Here is a 26,775-nt window from a genome sequence, read left to right as displayed (position 1 = left end):
CCCGGTGTGGGAGTGGGGGCAGTGGCCCAGTTTGGGAGTGGGGGCAGTGGCCCAGTTTGGGAGTGTGACCAGTGGCCCGGTGTGGGAGTGAGGGCAGTGGCCCAGTGTGGGAGTGGGAGCAGTGACCTAGTGTGGGAGCGGGATCAGTTTCCTGGTGTGGAGATGGCAGCAGTGGCCCGGTGTGGGTGTGGGTGTGGGAGCAGTGGCCCGGTGTGGGAGTGAGGGCAGTGGCCCAGTGTGGGAGTGGGAGCAGTGACCTAGTGTGGGAGCGGGATCAGTTTCCTGGTGTGGAGATGGCAGCAGTGGCCCGGTGTGGGTGTGGGTGTGGGAGCAGTGGCCCGGTGTGGGAGTGAGGGCAGTGGCCCAGTGTGGGAGTGGGAGCAGTGACCTAGTGTGGGAGCGGGATCAGTTTCCTGGTGTGGAGATGGCAGCAGTGGCCCGGTGTGGGTGTGGGTGTGGGAGCAGTGGCCCGGTGTGGGAGTGAGGGCAGTGGCCCAGGCCCGGTGTGGAGATGGGAGCAGTGGCCCGGTGTGGGAGTGAGGGCAGTGGCCCAGTGTGGAGATGGGAGCAGTAGCCCGGTGTGGAGATGGGAGCAGTGGCCCGGTGTGGGAGTGTAGGCAGTGGCCCGGTTTGGGATTGGGAGCCATGATCCAGTGTGAGAGTGGGGGTAGTGGCCCGGTGTGGGAATGGGAGCAGTGGCTCGGTGTGGGAGTGGGAGCAGTGGTCCAGTGTGGGAGTAGGCGTAGTGGCCCGGTATGGGAATGGGAGCAGTTGCCTCGTGTGGGAGTGAGGGCAGTGGCCTGGTGTGGAGAGTGGAGCAGTGGCCTGGTATGGGAGTGAGGGCAGTGGCCCGGTGTGGGAGTGAGGGCAGTGGGCCAGTGTGGGATTGGGGGCTGTGGCTCGGTGTGGAAGTGAGGGCAGTGGCCCGGTGTGGGAGTGAGAGCAGTGGCCCTTTGTGGAGATGGGCGCAATGGCCCGGTGTGGGAGTGGAGGCAGTGGCCCGGTGTGGGAGTGGGCGCAATGGCCCTGTCTGAGAGTGGGGCCAGTGGCCCGGTGTAGGAATGGGAGCAGTGGCCCTGTCTGGGAATGGGGGCAGTGGCCCGGTATGGAGATGGGCGCAGTGGCCTGGTGTGGGAGTGAGGGCAGTGGCCCGGTGTGTGAGTGGGAGCATTTGCCCGGTGTGGGAATGGGAGCAGTGGCCCGGTGTGGGAGTGAGAGCAGTGGCCCAGTGTGGCAATGAGGGCAGTGGCCCAGTGTGGAGATGGGAGTAGTGGCCCGGTGTGGGAGTGGGTAGGTGGCACGTTGTGGAGATGGGAGCAGTGGCCCGGTGTGGGAGTGAGGGCAGTTTCCTGGTGTGGGAGTGAGGGCAGTGGCCCGGTGTGTGTGTGGGAGCAGTGAACTGGAGTGGGAGGATGACAGCAGCCAACTGTGAAACCCTGTGGCATTCCCCTGCACTGGTCTGCTGCGGAGGGCCCTTGGAGCGGGACTGCAATGCTTGTGTTTTTAACTTCTCGTTTATCTGACCTATCGTTATCCTTTGTATAGCTGTGACATAACATTTTTCTTAATTTATCTGTTCTGTAACTGAGGATTGTAGCTGGGTTCTCTGTACATAAGATGGCACCCTGTTGATGACACTGTTACATAATAATTAATCTGTAACTGAAGAAGCTGTCCCTCAGTATCTTTGTACCTAGGATGGCGCTATAAGTGGAGACTTATAAAATTTTCACTGGACTCATTTGAGTAAATGTGACAATAAAGCTAATTCAGTTCAATTCAACACAATTCATTTTCTGCATTGAATCACTATTATGTTTGCTATCCAAGGATATTAAGTTGAAATTGACGAAATAAAAGTGTAGTACTCTCAGGAGTTTACAGACCACATATCCTCAAGTAATTTGGTTTGCAAAAAATAGTACATCCAGCTTGGTCCTATAATTCATTAACTTTTGTAACAATAGGAGTGTATTTACTTTGCTTAATATGTTGTACTTTGACATAGTCAATATTTGGGTACATTTAACAAGCAAATGTTTCAAATAACTGTGTTACTGGTAAAGGGAGCTGGTTCTTCCATGTAACCTATCCCTACTCTTATTCGGTACCTTGTGGTAAGAAAATGAAGAGTACAGGATGAAAAGAAAATCAGTTCATTCATGTCACTTTTCTGACTGGCTTCATTCTTGGTTGTTTGTAATGATCTTCCAAATTTCCAGTTTAAATTAAGAATTCTATTCATGTCTTCATTAGCAATGTGTCTCTTTATAAAGGCTTCAAAGCTGGGAGTGGCAAAAGATTGCAACGACTATGGAGCACTGCCAGCAACATCACCTATTGATATTAAACACTGTATGGACTGTATTATTACGTTGATGTGGATTATAGAACACCAACTCCTTCAAAATGCAAATTCTCACCTCTATATTGTAAGTTGCTCAGGACTGCAGCCTGATATTGGTAAATTTGGCAACAGCTTTGAGTCCAGGTTCATTCTGAGGCAATTCATTCAAGGTCAGGGTAATAAAATAACCAATAACATTCACATGAGGTGAGTAAGTGCCAATTAATAAGCATCTTCAACAAGAGAGAATCCAACCATCTTTTCATGACGTTTGATGACATTACATTTGCTGAATCCCCCACCATTAACATCCTGGGGGCTAACATCGTGTCAATACGATGGCTACAAGAGCAGGGAGGGGGCTAGAAATTCTGTGGAAAGTAATACACTCTTGACTCTTCAAAACCTGTCAAACATCACAAGGAACATGTCAGGAGTGTGATACAATCTCTAACACTCACCTGGATGAGTGCAGCTACAACAACGCTGAAGCAGCATGATACCATCCACGACAAAGCAGTCCACTTGATTGGCATAACATCCATCACTTTCAATATTTGCACTCCCTCTGCCATCAACACCCAGTGGTGGAATATATACCATCTCAAAGATCTGCAAGGTGCACTGCTGCAACTCATCATGGTTCTTACAACGGAACCTTCTAAGCCCATGACCTCTACCTCCTCAAAGGATAAGGAGAGCAGATGCAGGGGAATACCACCACCTGCTGGTTTCCCTTCAAGCTAAAAGGTTTGTTGAATTAAAACTACCATTCCTTCACTTATTGCTGGGTCAAAATCCTGCAAATCCCTTTCTAACAGCAGTGTGTGTATACCTACACCACACTGACTGCAGCAGCTCAAAGCTTTTCACCACCTTCTCCATGGCAATTAAGGATGGACAATGCATACATCCCTTTACCAAATAAAGACATGCACGAATCAATGTCCAATCTGTGCTCTGAAAATACAGCTAACCCACTGTTAACAAAGAATTTGTTCATTTCATCCCATCCTCACTCTTACCTTGTATGTTCCCATCTGACTTATTCCCTGACCCACGAGGAACTATTGGTCACTCAACTTCCATTCTTGGTTCTCCAATGACAATTGACGTTGTAAATGGTTCTTCTTTTTCCTCAGGCACAGTTCAGTTTCAAAACTATTATTCTCAAAAAACCTATGCTTAAACCTGTTGACTTTACAGACTAGATCTTATTTTCTAACCTCGCTTCCTTTCTGAAGCTCGTTAATATGTTGCTATCCCTGAAACTGTGCCCAGCTTTCCGATAAGGCCACAAGTCCAGCCAGTGACTATTGTACTGAAATGACCCTAATTAAAGTCACAAATTATCTTTTCTTTGACTAGGCTCCCTCAGTAACTTTAAATGGATGATCATATTGTCCTGCTACTTATCTGATTGTAGCTAGAGAACCTCTAGAAAAGGATTAGTTTTCACCTCTGCATCGGCACCTTGGATTTAACCTTAATTCCCTCCCTTAACTACCTCATCCCTCTCTGCAACATCATCATCTCCTGACAGCTTCCACAATACTGCTGAAAATATTCAGCTCAACCTCTCCACCAGTACTGTCTATTGTCTTAGGCTCTTTTGGAATCAGACTGCTTATCTTGATAACCAGTCTTAGATGAGTTGCAATTTCCTTCAATCAAATATTGGGTCATAGATGTTGCTACTGTATTTGTCTTCTGCCATGAACACTACACATTTATTACTAAATCCATTCTCCTCTTTGGCAGTGGTCAGGCTCAAACAAACTGAAGTGAGCTTCATCACAAATAACATCTTTTTCCGTTAATGTTACATTTTCAATGTTTATAGAAAAAGTAGAGATTGCACTTTCATTCCTCCTCCTTCTGGCATCTAAACTCTTCCATTACAAAGAGCACCATCCTGAACTCCCATCCTTCGCCCTCTGTAAATTTGAACTTCAGCTCAGCCAAAGCTCTGCTGTCCATAACTTATCCCTCTGAGGAAGTTAAAATGTCACAGAGGGGTCAGTTCCATGCTTTACTTCTCTTTCACGGCACACTGGGAACTTTAGGGTTAAAAATCCCACTACCAAAGGACTCACTGCAACAGCAATTGAAAGCCTGTACTTTTTCAATCCACGCATGTGGATTCCCCCATTCCACGCAAGAAAGTCTAGACAAGACCTTTGTCCTTTCCGACAGGACTAATAGCCCTGGCCCCAACCCAGTTAGCTGCCTCCCTCTCCCATTGTCTTACTCTCTCTCCATATTAGTATAGGTATGTGAATCCTCATTCACTTCCCCTCCACATTAACATAGGTATGTGAATCCCCCCAGTTACCTCACCTCCATATTAGCATAGGTATGTGAGTTCCCCATTTGTAGCAGGCAAAACCATTCTGCCTTAATTTCTTTCCATCTACACATAATTATGGAAGATATGATAATCGGTTTCTAGTCCATTCACACACATTGTTACAGGACATTGACATTCATTGGGTTTTGTAAATTCATAATTACCTACTTTAAATTATGTGATGGCAATCATCCATGTAGCTGATAAGCCTTTCAATTCCTATAAAATATACTGTCCCTGAGTGTAAGGTAGAGATTCTTGAGGAAGAGTCACTACAAGTAGGCACTCGGCTCCTTTACAGATGCTTTCAATCTCTCACTGGCTGTCCAATAACAAAGTTACTGCTGTTGTACAGAAAACTTTTGTCGGCCAGATTTGTGGAACAAAGAAGACATCAACACCATATCCAGTCCAAGTCATCAGTCATTTCTGCTCTCATTGAGCTACATTAGCATCTGCCCCTCCTCCATCTTCTTCTCCTTCACAGGCCACCTCTGATCAAAATCCGACTGTGTGGTTGCACACAGAGTCTTTTTCTTTTCTTTACGTCCCAACACAATAGCTATATCAGTACAAATTGATGTTCACTAAAATGTTTAAAATTACACAAAGGGCATATATACTTGCTATTAGCTTTCTTTTTGAACAGAACCACATTTTACTGTACTTAACTGATGCATTTAGTCTCCAAAAAAGTTAATGAAATGTAAGTACTCTGTAGGTTTGTTAAATATTTATGTCAATGCTTATATTCAAAACAAACATTAAACTGACCACAAGTTTGGACAACCTTTATTTACATAAAAATAAAGACATACTCTTAAGAATGAAATGTACCACAAATGTTCTCAGTTGTATGTACACTTGCAGTAATAAAGCCCCATTTTAATGCAAACCTTTAAGGCTAGTTTTAACTTTTATCATTGGATGATGAAAGTTAAAAGTGGCCATTGAATATGTACTATTCTACAATTTTGATTTTAATAATTTAATAACTACATCATTCTTTTCTTGTATAGTTACATTCACTACTGCAATCATTTCTACATCTCACTATTACTAGATACTATTCAAGACTTGGCAATATTTGTAAAAGCTAAAAAAAATGTTATCTATAAGCATAGTTATGCTGTAGATAGTATGGGAAGATGAGAAACATGCTTGATCATAAAAGCTTTTTGATGTGCAATAATAAAATGGTCAAATTTTAATGTTGCTGTTGACAGTTCCTACTTAATTAAAAATAAACTTATTCTGAATAAAAAAATAGACATTTTATTAATTTTACAAGACAGAAATAATTCTGCTTTTAAATCGGTCATTTTACTTACAGTCAACATCACCACATTTTACAACAGGGACTACAAATGGGTTTCCCAATGATGATAAACAGCTATAGTCTTCAAGTGTGATTAATCTTTTTTGATTTCTCTTTGAAGTAGTTTAAGATTCACTCATGTGATACTGTTGACACAAACAGCATATTTTCTATAGGGCTTGCTCTCTGTAGCTGCCAGGACAGATATTCTGCATCGCCTGCTGATAAAATATCCTTTGAAAAAATTGCCTTCAATCACACATGAGCATCACTATCCAAACTATCCTCTGGTGAATAAACAGGTGGATAGGGTACTCCACAGTTTATGTTCACGTAGGTTGTATTTAACTGTATGTAGTGATCCCCAGTAAAGTTGGAAAGAATTGATGATATTTTTGAAACTACCTCAGAGAACGTTGGTCGTGTTTCAAGTCTAGGGTGCCAACATTTCAACATTACTTCATACCTGCAGTGGGAGAATATTGAATAAATTTACTATCGTGTGAATCATTAATAGATAAAAATTCACATCCAATTGCTTCTGAAATGTAGACTTTGAAATGTCTTAAACTATAATTAATAATTTACTTACAATGAATCAGGACAGTATTCAGGCTGCAGCAACCTCCTCCCTTGGAGCAGATAAACAGTAACATCAAAAGTATCAACATCAGGATAAGGCGGTGCCCCTCGTGTCATCAGCTCCCACAACAGTACTCCAAAAGACCACTGGCAGAAACAAAAATTGATTTTATTCATAATATTAAACAAAATAGATTTCATGTTGCTGTCCTCCAAGAGTTCTAACTGTGATAGTTTGGCACAGTTAGGGATATTGAGACAGATTTGGTTGCATGTATAATAAGTCCATATATCACAATAACCTCTATTTAACATAGTAAAGCATCACATGGTGCTTCATGAGTGCTCTTGCAAGCAAAGTTTGGCATTGTGTCAAATAAGGGATACGGAGACAGAAAGGAAGGGAAGTGGAGAGATTTTAGGCAGAGAATTCTAAAGTTAGACAGACCTATTATCACCAGCGATGAACAAACAAACTAGGGATACAAAAGGGATCACAACTGGGGCAGTACACACATCTTGGAAGTTTAGGAAGGAGGTTAGGAACATAGGATACTGGCGCAGGAATAGGCCATTTGACCTCTCAAGCTTGTTTATTATTCAGCTAGGTCACGGTCAATCCATTCTAATACACTATCTCCATATTCGTTGCTTTTTTAACATTTAGAAATCTATTGATGTCCACCTTGCACATTTTCAATGATTGAGGCTGTACAGTCCCTTGGGATATTGAATTCCAAATAGTCACCACCTTCTGAATGAAGAAGCTCCTTCGAAATAGCCTACTTCTTAATCTGAGACTTGTTTCTCTAGTTCTGAACCCCCACACCAAGGGAAATATCTTTTTTGTATTTGCCCTACTGAGCCCTGTACAAATGTGGATTGCTTCAGTGAGATCACCTTTCATTCCTCTGAATTTTAAGGATTCAGACCCAGTATCTCCTCTTCAGTCTGGGAAACCATTGTTGCATGCCCTTGATGAAAAGAATGTCCTTCCTTAGATATGGAGACCAAAACTACAAAATGCTCTGGATATGATCTCACCAAGGCTGTATGAAAATACAGGGAGAAAGTGAGGACTGCAGATGCTGGAGATCAGAGCTGAAAATGTGTTGCTGGAAAAGCGCAGCAGGTCAGGCAGCATCCAAGGAGCAGGAGAATCAACATTTCGGGCATGAGCCCTTCTTCTGAAGAAGGGCTCATGCCCGAAACGTCGATTCTCCTGCTCCTTGGATCCTGCCTGACCTGCTGCGCTTTTCCAGCAACACATTTTCAGCGTGTATGAAAATACAGCAAAATTTCTTTACTCCTGTACTCTCTCACAATAAAGAGATAGGGATAGGAAAAGCCATGGAGAAATTGGAAAACAAGAATGTGAATTTTTAAAGTTAAAGTGTTTGCAGGGCCAGAAGCTAACAGATCAGCAAACACAAGTATGACAGGTCAGTATTTTGATATCCTTACTCAGTAGTCTAGCTGTGATAACTACTTCCTGAAACTGAAGAGAACGCATATTACAATGTGACATACAAGAGATCACCTTGACACCAACCTCCAAGAAGCATTTCCTGACTGACAGAATTCATATTTGCTCAAAAGGTAGACCCCCATAAAGCGAGATTTAGTGGGAGTAGCAGCCACTTTGCTTTGGACCATTGAATACAAAAACTCACAACCCCCACCCCAGACAGACACACACACAGACAGACAAAGACCCACATGCACACATATATATTGTGTGTGGTGAAATTCTTTTGGTACAAAGTTACATTGCACTTTGCTCAAAAACCACTTAGATTCATGTCGAACTCTGAGCTCAAAAACTGCATGAATTTATGTAAAACTCTGTTATTTCACTTTTTAGATTGGAATCAATCTAAACATCAGGTCATAGACAGAGAACACAGGGGGCTAACACCTTCAACATATTGTCTAGCTATCACCATTGTTAACAGCTAACCCGAGAATGCAACTTTAAAAAAAAGGGTTTTGCGATTTACCCATGAAAGAAGTGAAACTATCACTGTATTCTAACAGATGAAAGGCTTAACAGACAATCAATTCTTCAATGTATAATTTCAGTTTTTGCTATAAATTCTGTGTTATGATTGAGCCCTCCACAATCACCTGATGAAGGAGCGTCGCTCCGAAAGCTAGTGTGCTTCCAATTAAACCTGTTGGACTATAACCTGGTGTTGTGTGATTTTTAAATTTGCAAGACCAGTTTTCTTGCCCATCCGTAACTTGCCTGAATTGAGAAACTTGCTGCGCCATGTCAGAGGCTGGATAAGAGTCAACAACATTACTATGTGTCTGAAATCACATGTATATCAAACCAGGTAAGGGTGGCAGATTTCCTTTCCTATAAGATATTGGTGAAGTTGACGAAGTGGGCGGCATGGTGGCACAGCGGTTAGCACTGCTGCCTCGCAGTGCCAGAGACCCGGGTTCAATTCCCGCCTCAGGCGACTCTCTGTGTGGAGTTTGCACATTCTCCCCGTGTCTGCGTGGGTTTCCTCTGGGTGCTCCGGTTTCCTCCCACAATCCAAAAATGCACAGGTCAGGTGAATTGGCCACATTAAATTGCCCGTAGTGTTCGGTGAAGGGGTAAATGTAGGAGAATGGGTCTGGGTGGGTTACGCTTCGGCGGGTCGGTGTGGACTTGTTGGGCCGAAGGGCCTGTTTCCACACTGTAGGGAATCTAATCTAATCTAATTTACAACAATGAACAATGATTTCATGGTCAGCTACTGACCAGCTGTTCTAACTATAGTATTTATTTGCCTGGTCCAGTTCAGTTTCTGTTCGATGAAACCCCCTCACCACTTTCAAGATATCACTGCAACAAGTAAAACCATTCCCAATTCCACATGACTCCAAGCTTTGCTTCTCAGTGCTACACTCAGTCAAATGCTACCTTGGAGTCAAGGTCAGTTAACTTTACTTTAACTCCTCAATCTCATTGCTAAAGTTTTATCTGCAAACATCTTGATTATGCCGATATAATTAAGTCCAAATTATTAGCATACACCACAAAAGAAAAAGAGGACCTAGTCCTGAACTTGGTGGAACATAACTGCAAACAGTCTTCCAGCCAAATAACACCCATCAACACTTTCACCTTTTTTTTGCCACTGTGTTAATTTTGTACCCAGCGAGTTACATTCTTCTGGACTGCATAGACCTTTTTAAAAACCAGTCTGCCATGTGGGACCTTGTTAAAAGCCATGTTAGTCCATATCTTACTGAACAATAATGTCGATCTTGTTAATGTTAATCTTGCTTTGTGCACCTCCTGTGCAGTGTAATCTGTGTGCCTCACTCTGTCTTAGCACCCTATGCTCTACATGTTCTTGGTTACTATGATATGCCTATACTGCTCACAAACAAAGCTTTTCACTGTACTGAGATATACATGACTACAATAAATCAAATCAATGATCCCCTTATCAAATCTCCTTTTTACTTCCTCATGAAATTCTATAAAGTTAAATCATAAGGTCGGAGTATTACAGCAAAGAAAGAGGCCCATTCAGCCTACTGTATCCATGCCAGTCATCAAGCATTTAGTGTAATTCCCTTTTTTTAAGCACTTAGACTCTAACTATGGGGCTTCATGTACTCATCAAAATACTTGTTAAATGTGATGGCTCCAATCTCCACTACTCCTTTAGGCAGTAAGCTCCACATATTTACCATTTTCTGGGTGAAATAAATTGTTCTTAAAATCCCTAGTAATTAACCCCTCTACTAAGGGAAAAAGGTTATTCTTATTGACCTGATCCATGCCTCAATTTTGTAGATCTCACCCTTCTCTGCTCCAAGATAAACAACCCTGGCCTATGTAGTCTCTCCTCAAAGCTGAAACACAACATCCTGGTGAGTCTTCTCTACATCCTCTCCAGAACAGTTTGTTCTTCCAGTAGTATGAGAACCAAACTGCACAAAGTACTCCAGATACAATCTTAACAAATCCATCTCTCCACCCTGGAGGCTCTCTGCCTCCATTCCAGATGAATGGCTTTTGCCCGAAACATTAATTTTCCTACTTCTTGGATGCTGCCTGACCTGCTGTGCTTTTCCAGCACCACTCTAATCTAGACTCTGGTTTCCAGCATCTGCAGTCCTCACTATTGCCACGTTGACCTTAACAAATCCATACTGACTGTCCTTGGTTACTGCACCTAAGTGACAGTTTCTGTGCTTTTGTGGAATTGATTCCCCAATAATTTACCACTACTGGGATAAACTGACTGGCTAATTATTCAGACTCTCTCAATGTATTTTTAAAAAGGTACAATGTTAGCAGTCCTGCAATCATCCAATACCAAACTGTATCCAATGAGGATTGGAAAACAATAAGCAGTGCCTTCATTCCATCCTCCTATGCTTCTTCTAGGTGATTTATACACTTTCAAATACACATTGCTTTAATAGTTCTCTCTCCCAATGTTTTTCACGTCCAATACTATTTCATAGTTCTCCTCCATAACTACAATGTCTGTGTCATCCTCTTCTTTTCTGTAGACACATACAAATTATTCATTAAGAACCATACCCACAAATTCCATCTTTACACCTAGATTTCCTTTTGGTATTTTATGGGTTGTATTCACTCCTCAGTAATCTTCTTACTCTTCATACTTTTGGATTGTTTGGGATCAGATAAATGCCCCTCAAAGTACATTAAGACGATAATCTAGATCCTAACATTTTCTTCTTTCAGAAGTAAGTGTAAGGCATTGTATTCTGGATGCAATTCAATTGGTCAAACTACCAGATTTGGAACAAAATACTTTATTCAAACACTATAATTAAAATGCAGACAAAATAAAAAACAAAAGATTTGCCTTAACTCTAACTCTATCGCAATGTTTAACAAAATTATATATATATTATATATGAAAAGTACTATTAATTAACTGTTCCAATAATATCTGACAAACACACCCTTGGCAAAGGCAATTTCAGTAAAATAGATTGTCTCACTTGCAATTCTAGCAGCAGGAAGAGAACCCCAGCTTTTAGCTGTAACAGAGAGAAGAATAAGAGCTTCTATATCCAGCTTCAAGACCCAGAAACTTCTACTGAAGGCTAAAACTAAAACAAAATCCAGGATCTGTAGGAGCTTGATACCACCCATTCAGGCTGCTTCTATTGTTCCAACTTTATTTAAAAAATAACCATGGCCTCAAAGGATGTTCATTTTATTCTTTAGAGCAGACTACTCATCATCTCTGTCTCAACGTTTTCCCATTAAAAAAGGACAAAACACACCTCTTAAAACTATAGTATTATCACAGGATTCTCTGCAATTTTACTTGTCAATATTCTTTCATTTCTTCTCCTTTTTTAATTTCTTTCTATACTCTGCTTGGATTTCTGAGTACTGAGTACTTGGTTTCTTACAAGCCTTTCATTTCTGCAGTATCTTACTCTGTATGCTTCTTGACATAGCTATTGTAGATTGTGTGTTTGTTATACAATGGGTCCATTAATTGTGTGGCGGAGGAATCAATGCAGTGAACTTATAAAATGGTTAACTAAAGAAAAAGCTTATTTCATTAATTTATTCTATTCAGCCACAACTTGCACATTTAAAAATAATCGGTTTTACAATACGACCTGCTTTAAATTATTGCTTACATGATAACTGAAGCAATACATTACCACATCAGATTTTGTTGTGAATTTTTGTGTCTGTAGGCTTTCCAGGGCCATCCACTTCACTGGCAGTTTGGCACCACTTTTGTTATTAATGCTGTAATACTCTTTCTCATAAATATCTCTCGCGAGCCCAAAATCAGCAACTTTCACAGTATAGTTTTCATCCAACCTACAATACAAAAGTTTAAGGTTTTAAAAATTTTATACAATGTGATTAGAAAGTTTTATTTTAGTGACATTAGTATGCAGGATCAATACTTTAATGTTTTTTACTTTTAGTTATCGACCTTTTTATTTAAACATTCCAAAGAACAATGATGACATTTGCAGAATTTCCAGTTCATGTATTATTGTTGAGGGAAGTAGATTTGTTCCAATGAAGAGTGAACTCCTGATTTAGAGTGAAGACCAGATGGAGGAAGAGCATGTATGCACTTAAGCAATGCGTGCCATCCTCATATACAATGTAGCAAACAACCACAGAATTGCACTGGGACAAGCTAACCAGTGAGTTGCTTGCTTACTAGCTAAAAATGATGTACAACACAAAAATGGGAGATGGACTGCAAAATATAATACACTTGCCCCATCGCAAAAGCACAGCACTTACACCCAATAGGCAAAGGATTAAAATGTAAGACCAGAATCTGAATTCTGTTCTGAATAGCTAAATGAAATATGTCACCAGTGGAAAGAATACTTAATACAGGAAAAGCATGAATTATGGATGTTAACTGGGAACAAGTTTGGAGATCCTTATTTGTGGGAATAACAGAGCTGCAAGTGAACATTTCATGTTACCCCATGAGAAAACTGTGCTAAAGCGATAGAATCAATAATCATTTTCCCAAGACTTCATTGTTTGTGCATAGATTATGAAGGAGAATCAAACCCATTAGTCCTAATTAGTGTATTTAAACCAGTAGGTCATTTACTGAAGACCATGAAAGTTTCTAGCAATCTATTGTTACTTTAGCAACAGCTAGACAGGATGTTGTATATGTCAAAATTGCTGAGGCCCTTTATGGGGGAGGGCACTGAGTAATGAGGGAAGAATTATGTGATATGACCAACATTGCGAAAGTTTTTAGAAGGATTTCAAAGCTGGCTAAAAACAAAATATGGTTCAGTCGTTTAAGGGAGAAGTTCCAGTGAGTAAGGAAATAAATGTTTGAAAGATCTTCCATTAACAGTGGTGCTGGAGAAACATTATGCACTGGTGGTGGTGTGTAATGTCACTGGGCTAATACTGCAAAAAAAGGCTAATGTTCTGGGTGCATGGGTTCAAATCTTACTGTGGCAATTTGAATTCAACAAAAATCTTGAGCACATACGAAGAGATATTTGTTGAAACTGTGGGGTAGAGTCAGGAGGTTTTAAAATGTTTAACTCTTGTAAATAAATACGATTGGCTCCAGTACTTTCCTTCATTAACTGCCTCTCCGAATAATACCATCAACAAATGCAGATGTCTTTTAAGTATGACAAACATTGTATCTGTTTTAAAGTAGTTATGAATTTCAGTATGTTAATTGATTAGTGAAGAAAAATACATTCTATACTTGTAAAGATACGCTACTTTCATACTCACATGCAGTTTCTTGCTGCAAGATCTCGGTGAACAAACTTTTTACTTGCAAGGTATTCCATCCCTTTTGCAACATGAAGTCCAAAACTAATAAGATCTTTTACAGTTGGATTCTGTGATAAACATATAATCATCAGTGGCTTTTAAACACATTCTTCCTGAAGTGATTTGTTATAGCCTGAAGTGTCTGATAATAAAATGCCCTTCAATGGTGAATTTTCTTAAGTTTTTCAAGAGGTTTGCGTGGCAGCAGTTGGGTGCATTCTGACCTCTGAGTGAGAATGTTTAAGGCCAACTTCACTAATGAGTTTACTACAGAATCTAAATTGACATTTGAACCCCATATGTATATTGCCTGTGATGAGATTTTAATGCAATTCTAAAAAAAAATCATCATTCAGATTTCTGCTCCTCCTTTACAACACTGCCATCAAGGACAGATGAAATACTTGTGGGAAATCGTTGTATGCAATTTTACTGCCATACATGTCTACATAATTAGAGGGTTATGAAATATCAAAGAGGATCTGATGGCAATAAAACACTTTGGGATGTCTTCATGATGGCTTGGATTTTGCTGTTTGTGATGAAGCAATCAAACTAGTAAGGGGAGGGGAAGGAGTGGGACCCAGGGAGATAGTGAGAAAATAGATCAGTCTGAGACTGGTGCAGCTGGGAAAAGGAGTAAGTCAGGCAGTCAGGACAAGCAGGAACAAAGCAGAGAATGAGTTAGAACTGACAAAATTAAACTGCATTTATTTCAATGCAAGAGGCCTAACAAATAAGACAGATGAACTCAGGGCAGGATTGGGAACATGGGACTAGGATATCATAGTGATTACAGAGATGTGGCTCAGGAATAGACAGGACTGGCAGCTTAACGTTTCAGGGTATAGATGCTATAGGAAAGATAGAAAGGGTGGGGGCAAGACAGGAGGAGGAGTGACATTTTTGATTAGGGATAACATTATGGCTATAGCTGGGAGGGTATTCCTGGGAGTATGTCCAGGGAAGTTATTTGGGTAAAACTGAGAATAAAGAAAGGGATAATCACCTTACTGGGATTGTATTTTAGATCTCTCAGTTGTCAGCAGGAAATTGCAAAGTAAATTTGTAATGAGATCTCAGTTATCTGTAAAAATGGTAGGGTGGTAATAATAGAAGATTGTAACTTTCCAAACATACATTGGGATTAGCATAGTGCCAAGAGCTTGTTTGGAGATGACTTTGTCAAGCGTGTACAAGAAAATTTTCTGGTTCATTATGTGGATGTACCACTAGAGAAGGTGCAAAACTTGATCTACTTTTGGGAAATAAGGTAGGACAGGTGATGGAGGTTTCAGTGGGGAAGCACTTTGGGGCCAGTGATCATAATTCTATTAGTTTTAAAATAGTGATGGAAAAGGATAGACTGGATATAAAATTCTACACTGGAGGAAGGCCAATTTTGATGGTATTAGGCAATAACTTTCAAAAGTTGATTGGGGGTGGATATCAACCAGACAGAACTGCTGGGGAGCTTTAATCATCATAATAAAGCCTATATTCTAATTAAAGCCGTAATTTCTAAAGGAGCCTAAAGGGACTCCAACAGCACACCCTGTGGTCACGCAAGGAATTACTGACAACAGCTTTTCCATGTCTGCAAATGTGTGTGCACGAGAAACAGCTGACGGTTTTAAAAAATTCTTTATGTGGGAATTGCTGCAAATCCCAGCATTTATTGCTCATTCTTAATTACCGAGTGGCTTGCACAGCTACTTCAGAGGGCTTTTAAGAGTCAACCACATGGCTGTGGGTCTGGAGTCATGTTGGCCAGACCAAATAAAGAGACAACAGTACCTTCCCTGAAGGATTTTGGTGAACTAAGTGGATTTTTAACCAATGATAGTTTCATGGCCACCATTACTGAGACAATTTTTCAATTCAGAATTATTGAAGTAATTCAAATTCCCACCAGCTGCCACGGTAGGATTTGAACCTATGCTTCTGGATTACTAGTCTAGTGACATTACCACTACATGACTGCCTCCCCTATGACATAGAATTTGTCTCTACAATAATGGACATGCTATATTCGAGACAAATCATGATAAAGTGATAAACATGATATTTTGTTCAAATTCTCCCTATAATGGTACATAGCTTTCATTTTACATACATGACTTTCATTTCTGATGAAGTTCCGTAGGTCACCATGTTTCATATATGGCAGCACTACCAGTGGAGATCCTTGGTTTGGAAGACAAATTCCAAGTAGAGAAAGAACATTAATGTGTTTGAAATCTTTCATTATTAAGCCTTCCTTCAGGAACTGAGCTACTTGTTCTAAGCAAGTGATTCCTGTGCAAGCAGATAAAGGATAATTAGCACTTCATTGTGTCCATGTGCACTTTCACTTTGTATAGCTTATGCAATTTTTTAATATCTGATTCAAGATGCACTTACAATCATGCACTAGGAGCAACAACAAAGCTATAATATAATACATTTAACATTTTATGTACTTACTATTTAGAGACTTCACTGCACAATGTATACTATTTCCATCTTGGGACTGGAGAGTTCCATGGAACACACAGCCAAAATGACCTATTAGATTTTGAGACATTGAAAAAAGAAAAGCAAAAGCAGAAGTAAGCAAAAAGTACATGTGACCATTGTGGAAATTCATTCAGAGTACAGGTAATCAGAATGCGACTAACAGTTAGATGTAACTAGCCAACTGAATGCTGGGAATGTTTTTTTGCTACCATTCTTCTTGTGCCCAGTGATTGAGCATTTTTGACCAAAGGAATCTGACCCATAGCATCAGGACCTCCACCACAGGTAAGGCAAGGAGGCAAGTCCTTCATCAATCCTGGCCAACATGGGGATTGAATCCTGTGTTTCTGTCAGCAATTTGATGCATATTAACTATCCAGCCAATTGAGACTACTGGCCTAATTGATTGTATCCATGTTAGTCTGTGTACTCTGGTATACTGAGCTGCTGATTTTGTGAATCCCCAAAAAGAATTGATCATCTCTGATGTTACGAAGACGTTGTGCAGAAAACTTCCACATTTAGCATGACTTGATGATATAGCTAGTGGTTAGGCAGATAATTGGGGTTAACTGATTAATTCTTTTACTTGATAGCTATAAAAGGGGATCAGCAGGCTCTTGTACTTCAGCAGTAATGCCCCAACTCTGAACAAGGAGGCCCAGATTCAAGCCTTAACCACTCCAGAGGTGTGTAATAACATCTCTGAACAGGATGGATAGAAAATATATAAAGGGGATCACATAAGAAATTAAGTGTGGAAGGAGCTGTTAGGCTGAGGAATTAATAAAATTTATCCACAAAGAAAGGGGTCTTGGTTTCTGCATTACTGACTGGCCTGGAGCTGTTTTAACACAATTGAGTTTAAATCTGATTTCATGGAACAGCAGGGTAGGTACTAGCTCAAACCATTAAAATAACTGCTTTGGGATTTAAGTGGAAATCTGTGTTTTTCTACATTGGTATGCCTGCACCACCACATTTCCATCAATGGTTAAGGCTTTCTTATACTCCAGTCTCAATATTCTATGCAATTCTGCATCAGGTATTTTCAAGTGCGAATAAACATTAACAAGACAAGGTCAATGACTGTACATGTTTATACCCTGCTGAAAGATCTATAGATGAATGCAAAACTTGGTATTGTATTTAGTCACACAACAAAAATATGAGACATAATTTCAGGACAATGCTAAAGTAAAAGACCTCTGTGAACATGGCATAAGCTCATTGCAGAAGTGAAGCAGTAGTACCTTATGCATACAAAGAAACAATAGTCTCATCATAAGTTGAATGATACATTAAATAATTCCATGATGAGCTGCTTCCACAGTGCTCTCAGTTTTAAGGCAGAAAACGTTTTGAAACTTGCCTCTTCCAATCACCTGTGTGGTGTGCGTTGTGAGCTGATCAGTGCTAATAATCATGTGCTGCACTTCTTTCAATAGCTCGGAGTCTAAGCTGCAGAAATTGATGTTCATGTTGTTCTGAAGCAATGGTATGGTTGAATCCGAGTCTCCACTTGATACTATGCAAGTAAGATCTGAATGAGAAAACTGGGCTTGTCGGTGTGATGCTGTTTGTGCCAAATTCTGAAACTGATCTATCAATATAAAAGAAATAAATTTATTTTCAACTGAGAAGAGTCTTTTACATTTAGGAATAACTTCAAAGTTAAAAGAAATATCAAGATATCTGATGACACACATTGATGTTCTTTCTCCCAGGTTCAGAGAACAGTTTGTCTGCCCATCCTCCCTGTAACTATGGGCAGCACAGATGTTAAGCCCAGCTACCCTCACCCATAAATGATGGTGGCAATCTGAACAAATTCCAGGAATGAGGTAGCACTGAAGGTATATTAATGTTGTATATAAGTTCCTTACCACATGATACTTTGTGAAAATAATTTCCAGTGTTTATTTCTTACTTATAATATTTTAATTGTTCCTTTGAATACAAAGTCTAGAAAATGAGAAACTAAAAAAACACAGAATAGTAGAACACAGACAGAAGCAATTCAGTCCAATGAATCTGCAACGTCACTTTCAGTGAGCAACCCAGTTAGTTTCATTCATTGTCTCTTTCCCCATATCCTGCAACTTTTCCTCCTTCAAATATTTATCTTAATGTTGACTATAAATATGAGCACTTTGGCTATTGACCTTTCAATTCATCTTTATTTACTACTATCAAACCTCATTTCAGCTTTCTCTAACCTAAACAAACAACTCCAGTTTCTCCATTTGACCAAAGTCAATAAAATAAAAACTATGAAAACATGCTGTGGCACTTAGAGATGCCTCAATACTTCAACATCACTCAACAATGAACAATTAATTGGGGAAGGTGATAGACTAATGGTGTTATTATTGGACTGTTAACCTGGAAACTACAGTAATGCTCTGGGGTCCTGGGTTCAAATCCCATCACACCAGATGGGGGAATTTGAATTTAATAAAAATCAAATTCATGATCTACTGATGTCTGAGTCAATTGTCAGGAAAAACCTGTCTGGTTCACTCATGTCCTTTAGGGAAGGAAACTGCCATCCTTACCTGGTCTGGCCCACATGTAACTCTAAATCCACAGTAATGTGATTGATTCTTTACTGACCTCTGCGCAATTAGCAATGGGCAATAAATGCTGGCAAAGCCAGCAAGATCCTCAATCCATGAATGAAAACACTTAAAAGAATTCTGCTTACTGATCAGTTGGATAACATTTTATTTCGGCAAAGCAGATCTCTCTGAACTGAAATGTTTCCAGAAATTGGTCTAAATGAGCAAAATGATTTTGGCAAAGCCAAAACAACAGCGTATCACATCCAAATTTAACTGCTCACTTGAAGAAAGTGGAATAAGGAATGACGGAAGAATTATAGTGTGGAGCTGAAAAGACAGATCAGAAAGATTCCAGGTCTGCCCAGAATTTTTTAATCTCAGGTGGATGGTGATGTTAGCGCAACTTGGTTCTTCATGCAAGGAATATTGACCAGTGCCCATTGCTGTTTCATATCAAATGACTGTTACAGCTGTTGTGTGGACATTCCAAGAGGAAGGGGATTATTTGGCTGCAAAGTCAATATTCAAGTTCACACGTGTACAGTGACCATTTGGATGTTCACTAATAATGGAGAATCACCACCCCAGCAATATTTTGTGACTTCAAGAAGAAAAGGACAAAACTTTCACAAATATATGTTTTCAACATTGAAGGGAACTAGACAAACTAATGATGAAGCCGTCTGTACCTTCATGAAGAGTTGTTCGATAGTCAGAGGAGTCATGTGAGATCATTTCTGTTGTTATACTGTTGCGTACTCTTGTACTCACAAGCCTATCTAGGTGCAGAGTATGCATTCTTCCATCATATCTTACAACATCCGGGTTTGCATCTTTTAAAGAAGCAAGGCAAGTTTACAGCCTACAAGAAACTTGGAACTTGGATTAACACCAAAATTCATTCAGAAGTACAATGGTCTAGATTTTGTAGTTGTATTGACAGAAAAATTACCAACGATCACTACCATTATAACTACAGAATTCACTATAATTTCTGCCATCTGCACACTCACAGTTAAACAAAGAAATATAGGAAACCCACAAAAACAGAAATTGTTGGAGAACTCTGCATGTCTGGCAGCATCTGTGGAGAGAAAACAGAGTATACAGTTCTGAAGAAGAGTCACTGGGCTCAAAATCTTAACTCTGTTTTCTCTCCACAGATGCTGCCAGATCTGTTGAGTTTCTCCAGTATTTCTGCTTCTCTGTGTTTCAGATCTACAGCATCCACATTTCTTTATTTTATTAACAGAAATGCAGGAGTTGCTGCCAGTGATTTCCTGTTCCTTAATAGATTGAGCTGTTACCACCTCACAGATGTCAATCTTCTAGAAATCATCAAATTGATTTGAATATCTCATTCTAACACCATGATATAATTGTTAAAACGTCTTGAAAATGTTAGACCTTGTTAATGGCTTGTGTCCATGTCACTGTAATGATGCATTAAGCTACCTGGCAAAACTACAAAAAAAAATCCTATGATGATTAGAAGTTCACATCTGTTATAATGTAATAAAGATTATTTTCTTAACATTTGTGATATTTCAGCTTCTAATCTTTATTTTTATCCTGTAAAATTTCCATAAAATGTGAACAATAAAAAGCACACTTTCTTTTCTGATTTATTGTCTATGAGAATTCTTCAATATGATTGGCTACTTATATTACTTGATGATATTGATGCCGACAACAGGAAATTGCAAAGCCTCTGTTGCCAGGAATCAATTGAGAAAAATACCATCAGCAGTAGTCAGAGAAGCTCAAGGACACTGGAGTCTGATGACAGGTGACAAGAACTGCAGAGAATGGAACCACCCAGAACCATGTAAATACCAGAACTTTGTGGGGGGCTTTGACCAGGCTACATATTGGACAGGCTGGTGTCACCAATTCAATCACTATTGAACTTACTCAGAAGACTGGTGAAGCTCATGTCAAGATGTTCCTGTTTAAAATTGTTAGCCAAAATACTTTATAAAGGAAAGGAGTTGAATGAGAGAACCCATCCAAAGAAGGTTTGTAAATGTATTTGAAATGTTCAGAGGATATTTACTAGACTAGTGTCTGGAATGGCTGTGTTGTCTTATGAGGAAAGGTTGGACAGACTAAACGTGCGTCTGCTGGAGTTTAGAAGAGTAAGATGCACCTTGTTTGAAATATATAATATCCTGAAGGCTCTTGAGAGGGAAATAATGTTTACTGTAATGGGAGAATCTGCAGGTATGGATCAATTTTGAAAATGACAAAGTCTATTTATGACGGAGATGAGGAGAAACTATTTTTCAGGCAGGTTGTTTTGAGTTTTGTCCTTAAAAAGCAATGGAGGCAGAGTCATTGAATATTTTTAAAGTAGAGATAGATGGATTCTTGATAAGTAAGTGTGCGCAATGTAAGTGTGGGTTGACAGGAATGTAGAGTAATCAGATAAGCTATGATCTTATTGAATGACAGAGCAGGCTCAAGTCTCCGACTTTTGCTTCTAATTTGTATGTTCATATAACCAGCTAAACATGAAGAGGTCACTAAAATGTTTTACTCATGTATCAGTGCTCAAAGGGAAGCATTCATAGAACAGGGAAACTTTAGCATGGACACCCAGGACTCTGCAAACTGTGATTCCTTTGCTGATGATTTTTATTGGGCACTCGCTAAATATTAAAATTGCAAATATCCTCCTGTGGTCCTAGGGATACAGTTTTGTCAGTGAAGGCTGATGCATGGTGCAATGAGCAATTTCAATTGCTTCTGCAGCTGCTGAATAAATATGTTTGAAAGTCATGCAAGTAGCTGTGCAAAGCAAGCACAGCAAAGTAAAGTGGGAAGGCAAAAGGCACTATCATTACTCGACACCCATGTTGTGGCAGGAAAATGCCTCATCAGCATAGAACCTTTATACTCATGACTGCTGAGGGCAATGTATAGCATTACAGAAGCCATTTTAAGGTAGGTTGTAAAGTGTGGTAGAAAATTTCCATTTGTGGGACAAAATTCTAGAACAAAAATAATTTTAGTCTGTACCTGTCCAAGTAGTAGTGATACTGAAGAATGGGATGCATTCTTTTTAGGGTAGTTATCGTCCCAAAAGGTAATTTTAGAGTTAATAGCAAGAAACCTTCTTATAAATTGGATATAGGGATAAGTGCATCAATTCTTTCGCATTTCAAACCATGAAGTCTGAACTTCTTCAACCATCTATTTAATTCCATGGCACAGGATGGATTCTAATGAAAGTGAGAGGGCGCATGCAGCTATATTTTGATAAAATGAGAGGAAGATCACCAATAATTTTTACATCATTCCTAATCAATAACTTCTTCATTAAGCACAGCTACTTGCATGGCTTTGAAACATATTTATTCAGCAGCTGCAGAAGCAGTTAAATTTGACACATTGCACCATGCATCAGCCTTCACTGACGAAACTATATCCCGAGGACCACAGAAGGATTATGTGGATATTTAATTTCTCTTTGAGAGGTTAGAAAAAAAACAGGAAAGGATAAAAATGACCAGCTAGAAGGCAACATTCTTGATCATAATTTGCTCTTCCAGACAAAGATGGCAGAGAACGAAGATACCGCTGACATTGATGATTTGTTGGAAGAGGTCCTTGATCCTTCTCACTCTTTGATGACAGTACCAATGATGCAGTAGTCTTTCTTGCCTCTCTTTTGAGCATAATCAGATTTTTGTTGAAATAAGTGATAAATAGGTGAAGTTATTTGCTCATTCCACTGCACTTTTCACCCCCATTGGAATACAATCTTAACATTCTATGGTTACAGAGAACTTGGGAAGAGATGTAGTATATTGAATTGACAGCTACATGGTAATTGCTCAAATGCAGCATCAGTGACAACAGTCGGTGCAATACCAAATTGCAATAGGTGCTGATGGAACAAGTTCTATTGATGTCCTGCTATTGATGTACTTCTGTATATAATTTAATAGTTAATAAGTACTACTTAGTTTAACCTAATATGATGTCCACTCTTCACCTGTCTAAGGATCCTAGACCAGTCAGTGATATTTAAAGACCAATAAAGATTGCTAGATCATTTTTTGTGCAGCTATCTTTGAAGTCAGCAGCAAAGATAGCAAAATATGTGCTATTTGAAAAAGTAGCATTAGAAAATGTTGCATTTTGAAAAAAAATCTTAGATGCAATATTTTCATACATAGTTTATCAAATGTGTTATACCTTTCATCTGTTTTTTTCTGTATCTCCAAATAAATGCTCCAAGCAGCAAGAGCAGCAGCAATATTACCACAATGACACCAGTAAGTGTAATAAGGTTGTTATTTTCAAGGATGATTACTTTTCCCAGATGAATTGATGAATTAGCTTTTTTCCACTGAAAGACAAGGAGTATATTAATCAAGAAAGTATGTACCAGAATTTTGTTAAAATACGTAATACATTGTATTAATATCAAATTGCTTGAAATGCTTAATTTCACATCGTATTAAACAAAAGTAGTTTTTTAAACAACATCTACCTCAGATTTATTTCCTCCTTTATATTCTCCCCTTGTGTTCTTAGTCACTGTCACTCATGCAGTAAAAGCAGTCCCTGAATAATTTACCAGTTGATCATCCTTTATGGATGCAATTTGCACAATCAGTGCTAGCAAGCAACCTTTTTCATAGAGAGATACAGGAGTGCACATTACTATTGATTATAGCCCCATGACCATCCAACATCTATTCCTGTCTCACAACAGTCACTGAATACTTGGTGTATTTTGAGAGTTAATGCTCTAGTTAATAGAAACACAATGAAGCCTTGCCCACAAATAGCAGTTATTTGGTTCACTGGTGAATTTCAAAGGGGCAGATAGAAAACTCACAAAGGCCTTAGAAAAAGTAAGCACCTTCTTTCATACAAAGTCCATAGGCCAACCATTGATGCTCAGGCTGTTACCAAGCCACAGGTCTGTTGTGAGGAAGGTCAGATCTATGCAGATGACTTGAACCCAGAAATGGAAGAGGTGGAATATTTGTTTTCCATCCCTACCTCCCCACTCTGCCTTGTATTGAATATGCTGCTACAAGGGTTATGTGACATTTAGTACTGTCAGAAGAGCAGTTCTTGATTAAACATACAATGGTGGGGAGGGGGCAAATACACAATAGGTTCAAGTTCTGAATTACATTAACATTTGAATTATGTCTGTCATTTGGGGCAGAGACTTTGCACACCCATCATGTACAGGAGCAGAGAGCCAGCCATGTCATTAATGTTTCTGCATGAGGAAATCGAGGAAAATAGGAAAAGGATGGAAGGATTACAAGAGGGTGGTGATTCCCAGGGTAGAGTCTGCATTTAGGCTGAGCCAGGTTTGGAGGTTTGCAGAAATTCACAGGATTTCGAAAAGCTATTGGGAGAATTAATGCCAAATCACAATTGTGAGACTAGATCAGAAACAGGAGTGCACTGATTTGCTCCTCAAGATGTGTTCTGGTGAATATGAGTTCAGCAAGCTTACATCCAGATGAAATGCAGACAGCATAAGTGAGTGAATATAATGTCCAGATTTGATATAAAGATTTGGAAAAAGAAGCACTTTGAAAGTTACATTAACAGGCTAAAACATCCTTCATGGCACCCTTATAATTCTGATGAGAATATCAACTCATACCTTACATTTAGTCTTATTGGTCTTGTCAGTTGACAACCTCTTTTACCAGTTTTTGTTCACAATATCAAACTTTAAGCTCAAAATTCTAAATTCTACAAGATTTCCAAAGATTGCATTCATGATAAATTTGAACATGAACTCTTACCTCAACATTCAGTTCTCTCCTTGAAGACAAAAGTTTCGGAGGGATGATACAAATTAAGGTATTTGGTTTCAGATGGATATGCTCACAGCTTTCATTCCCAATTGTTAGGATTTTACCATCAACAGCTTCAGGCCTAATCTGTGCTCCTTGAAACTTCAAATAAAACAAAACATATATAATGTCATCTGCCCTGAGTAGAAGAATCCTAAGGTGTCCAAGCATGTAACCGTCCCACCCTTTTGACAAAAAAGATCCATTATATTTGCGCAGACCAAGGACACTTCAATTATTTCATTACAGTGAGAAAAACTGATATTTGTGGAAGAATCACGCTAAAGCTGTGTTGTTCCCTTCCTAATCAATGATTATAAGAGTGGTGGGTGCAGGTGTATATCTATCATTAAGTGACTGAAAGCAAGAAAAATTGTTTGTTTTTTGGGATTCTTTTAATATGTTAAAAGGCACTACACAATTGCAGCCTGATGTTATTCCTAAGCATTTGACCAGTTCGTCTCTAGATTAGATTACCTACACTACCCTTCGGCCCAACAAGTCCGCACCTACCCTCCGATGAGTAACCCACCCAGACCCATTTCCTTCTGACTAATGTGTCTAACACTATGGGCAACTTAGTATGGCCAAACCACCTGACCTACACATCTTTGGACTGTGGGAGGAAACCCACGCAGAAACGGGGAGAATGTGCAAACTCCACACAGACAGTTGCCTGAGGCTGGAATCGAACCCAGATCCCTGGTGCTGTGAGGCTGCAGTGCTAACCACTGAGCCACTGTGCCGCCCATCTCTAGGGTGGATAAGGAGTGCAATGAACAAAAACAATAAGTTAATCACTAAAATCAAAGCAAATCCTGTCTTGCATTCTCAAATAAATGCAATGTACTAGTGAAACTCAGCAGGTCTTGCAGCATCTGTGAAAAGAGAAAGAGAGTTATTGTTTGGAATCCAAAATGACTCCTTTTTGAAACTGATGGCACTGTCACACCTGATTCAATGTTTTCTGGTACCACTCAGACGCCAGTTACTTACTTTAATCTCAAGAGTATTACTGCCACCCTTTCTGATTTCCTTAGGGACTTTAAATGTCTGAAACAAAGGATCTTCTGTATAGCCAAAATCAAAGGATCCTACAGTGACATTATCAAAGATGAAGGCGGCTTTGCCTTGAATAGGTTGTGTCAGTTTAAACGGATCCAGAGCAGGAGTTTTACAGTAGATCACCTCCAAGTCATCCACGTAGCTACACATCTGTTTTGGAAGAAAAATATAAAACATTTAGCTTTCCATTTATAAACTCTTTTAGGTTGTATAAGTTACTTTATAAATGAAAATTTGCAGGCCCAAAAATAAATAAATATTATATATATAATTTTAAAAATAGTAACTGCTTTAGCTACATTGTATAAATTTGTTGACACATTCTAACTCCAATCTCAAGTATAATTAATTCAGTCTTTAACTTTTGTGCAAAATTAATTTAATGTAAACACGTTGACATGTCAAAGAATAAATTTTCTCAGTGTTTGTTAGTTTTTAAGTGAAATTATAAGTAAAATACATACTTCATTTGACGGAATATTCAGTAAGATTTAAGACAATAAATAATACACCTGAAATTAAGGTTCTGAATTGGGGAGAGACGGACTTGAATAAGAGAAGACAGGATCGGGCCATAGTGTACTGATAGCAGCTATTTGCAGGAAAATCTACATCAGGTCAGTGCAAGACATTTTAAATGGTGAAAGTGGGCATGTAGGACCAACATGTACCTGTAAAGGTGAAGGGTGAGATCATCAAGTGCAGAGACCTCTGGATGTCAGGGGATATACAGGATTGGGTGAGGCAAAAAAAAGAAGCTTTTGGTAGATGCCAAAGACTTAACACAGTGGAGACCCTGGAGGTGTACAGAAAGTGTAGGGGATTCCTGAAAATAAGAAATTAGGAGAATGAAGAAGGGACACAAGAAAGGGCTAGGGATAATATTAAAGAAATTTCATAGGTATTGAAT

At 39.4% G+C, this 26,775-nt stretch overlaps 1 protein-coding gene across 1 annotated transcript in view; it reads right to left on the bottom strand.

Moving 5' to 3' along the window:
• Positions 1–5,472: 5,472 nt before the first annotated feature.
• met (MET proto-oncogene, receptor tyrosine kinase) overlaps positions 5,473–26,775 on the bottom strand; it is a 124,229-nt gene continuing 102,926 nt past the window's right edge. Inside the window, exons 11-21 of the mRNA XM_043709570.1 lie at positions 25,797–26,015; positions 24,750–24,902; positions 23,164–23,317; positions 19,650–19,793; positions 17,769–17,999; positions 16,364–16,444; positions 16,014–16,195; positions 13,856–13,965; positions 12,268–12,433; positions 6,608–6,744; positions 5,473–6,481 (exon numbers count right to left, since the gene is read on the bottom strand). Of these exons, the coding sequence (XP_043565505.1) occupies positions 6,271–6,481; positions 6,608–6,744; positions 12,268–12,433; positions 13,856–13,965; positions 16,014–16,195; positions 16,364–16,444; positions 17,769–17,999; positions 19,650–19,793; positions 23,164–23,317; positions 24,750–24,902; positions 25,797–26,015 (1,788 nt within the window). The 3' untranslated portion in view covers positions 5,473–6,270. The remainder of the gene's footprint in view (positions 6,482–6,607; positions 6,745–12,267; positions 12,434–13,855; positions 13,966–16,013; positions 16,196–16,363; positions 16,445–17,768; positions 18,000–19,649; positions 19,794–23,163; positions 23,318–24,749; positions 24,903–25,796; positions 26,016–26,775) is intronic.

Source organism: Chiloscyllium plagiosum, chromosome 19 (genome assembly GCF_004010195.1).
Source record: "Chiloscyllium plagiosum isolate BGI_BamShark_2017 chromosome 19, ASM401019v2, whole genome shotgun sequence".
In the NCBI taxonomy this organism is placed as follows: Eukaryota; Metazoa; Chordata; class Chondrichthyes; order Orectolobiformes; family Hemiscylliidae; genus Chiloscyllium; species Chiloscyllium plagiosum.
This window is presented reverse-complemented; position numbering and strand designations above follow the sequence as displayed.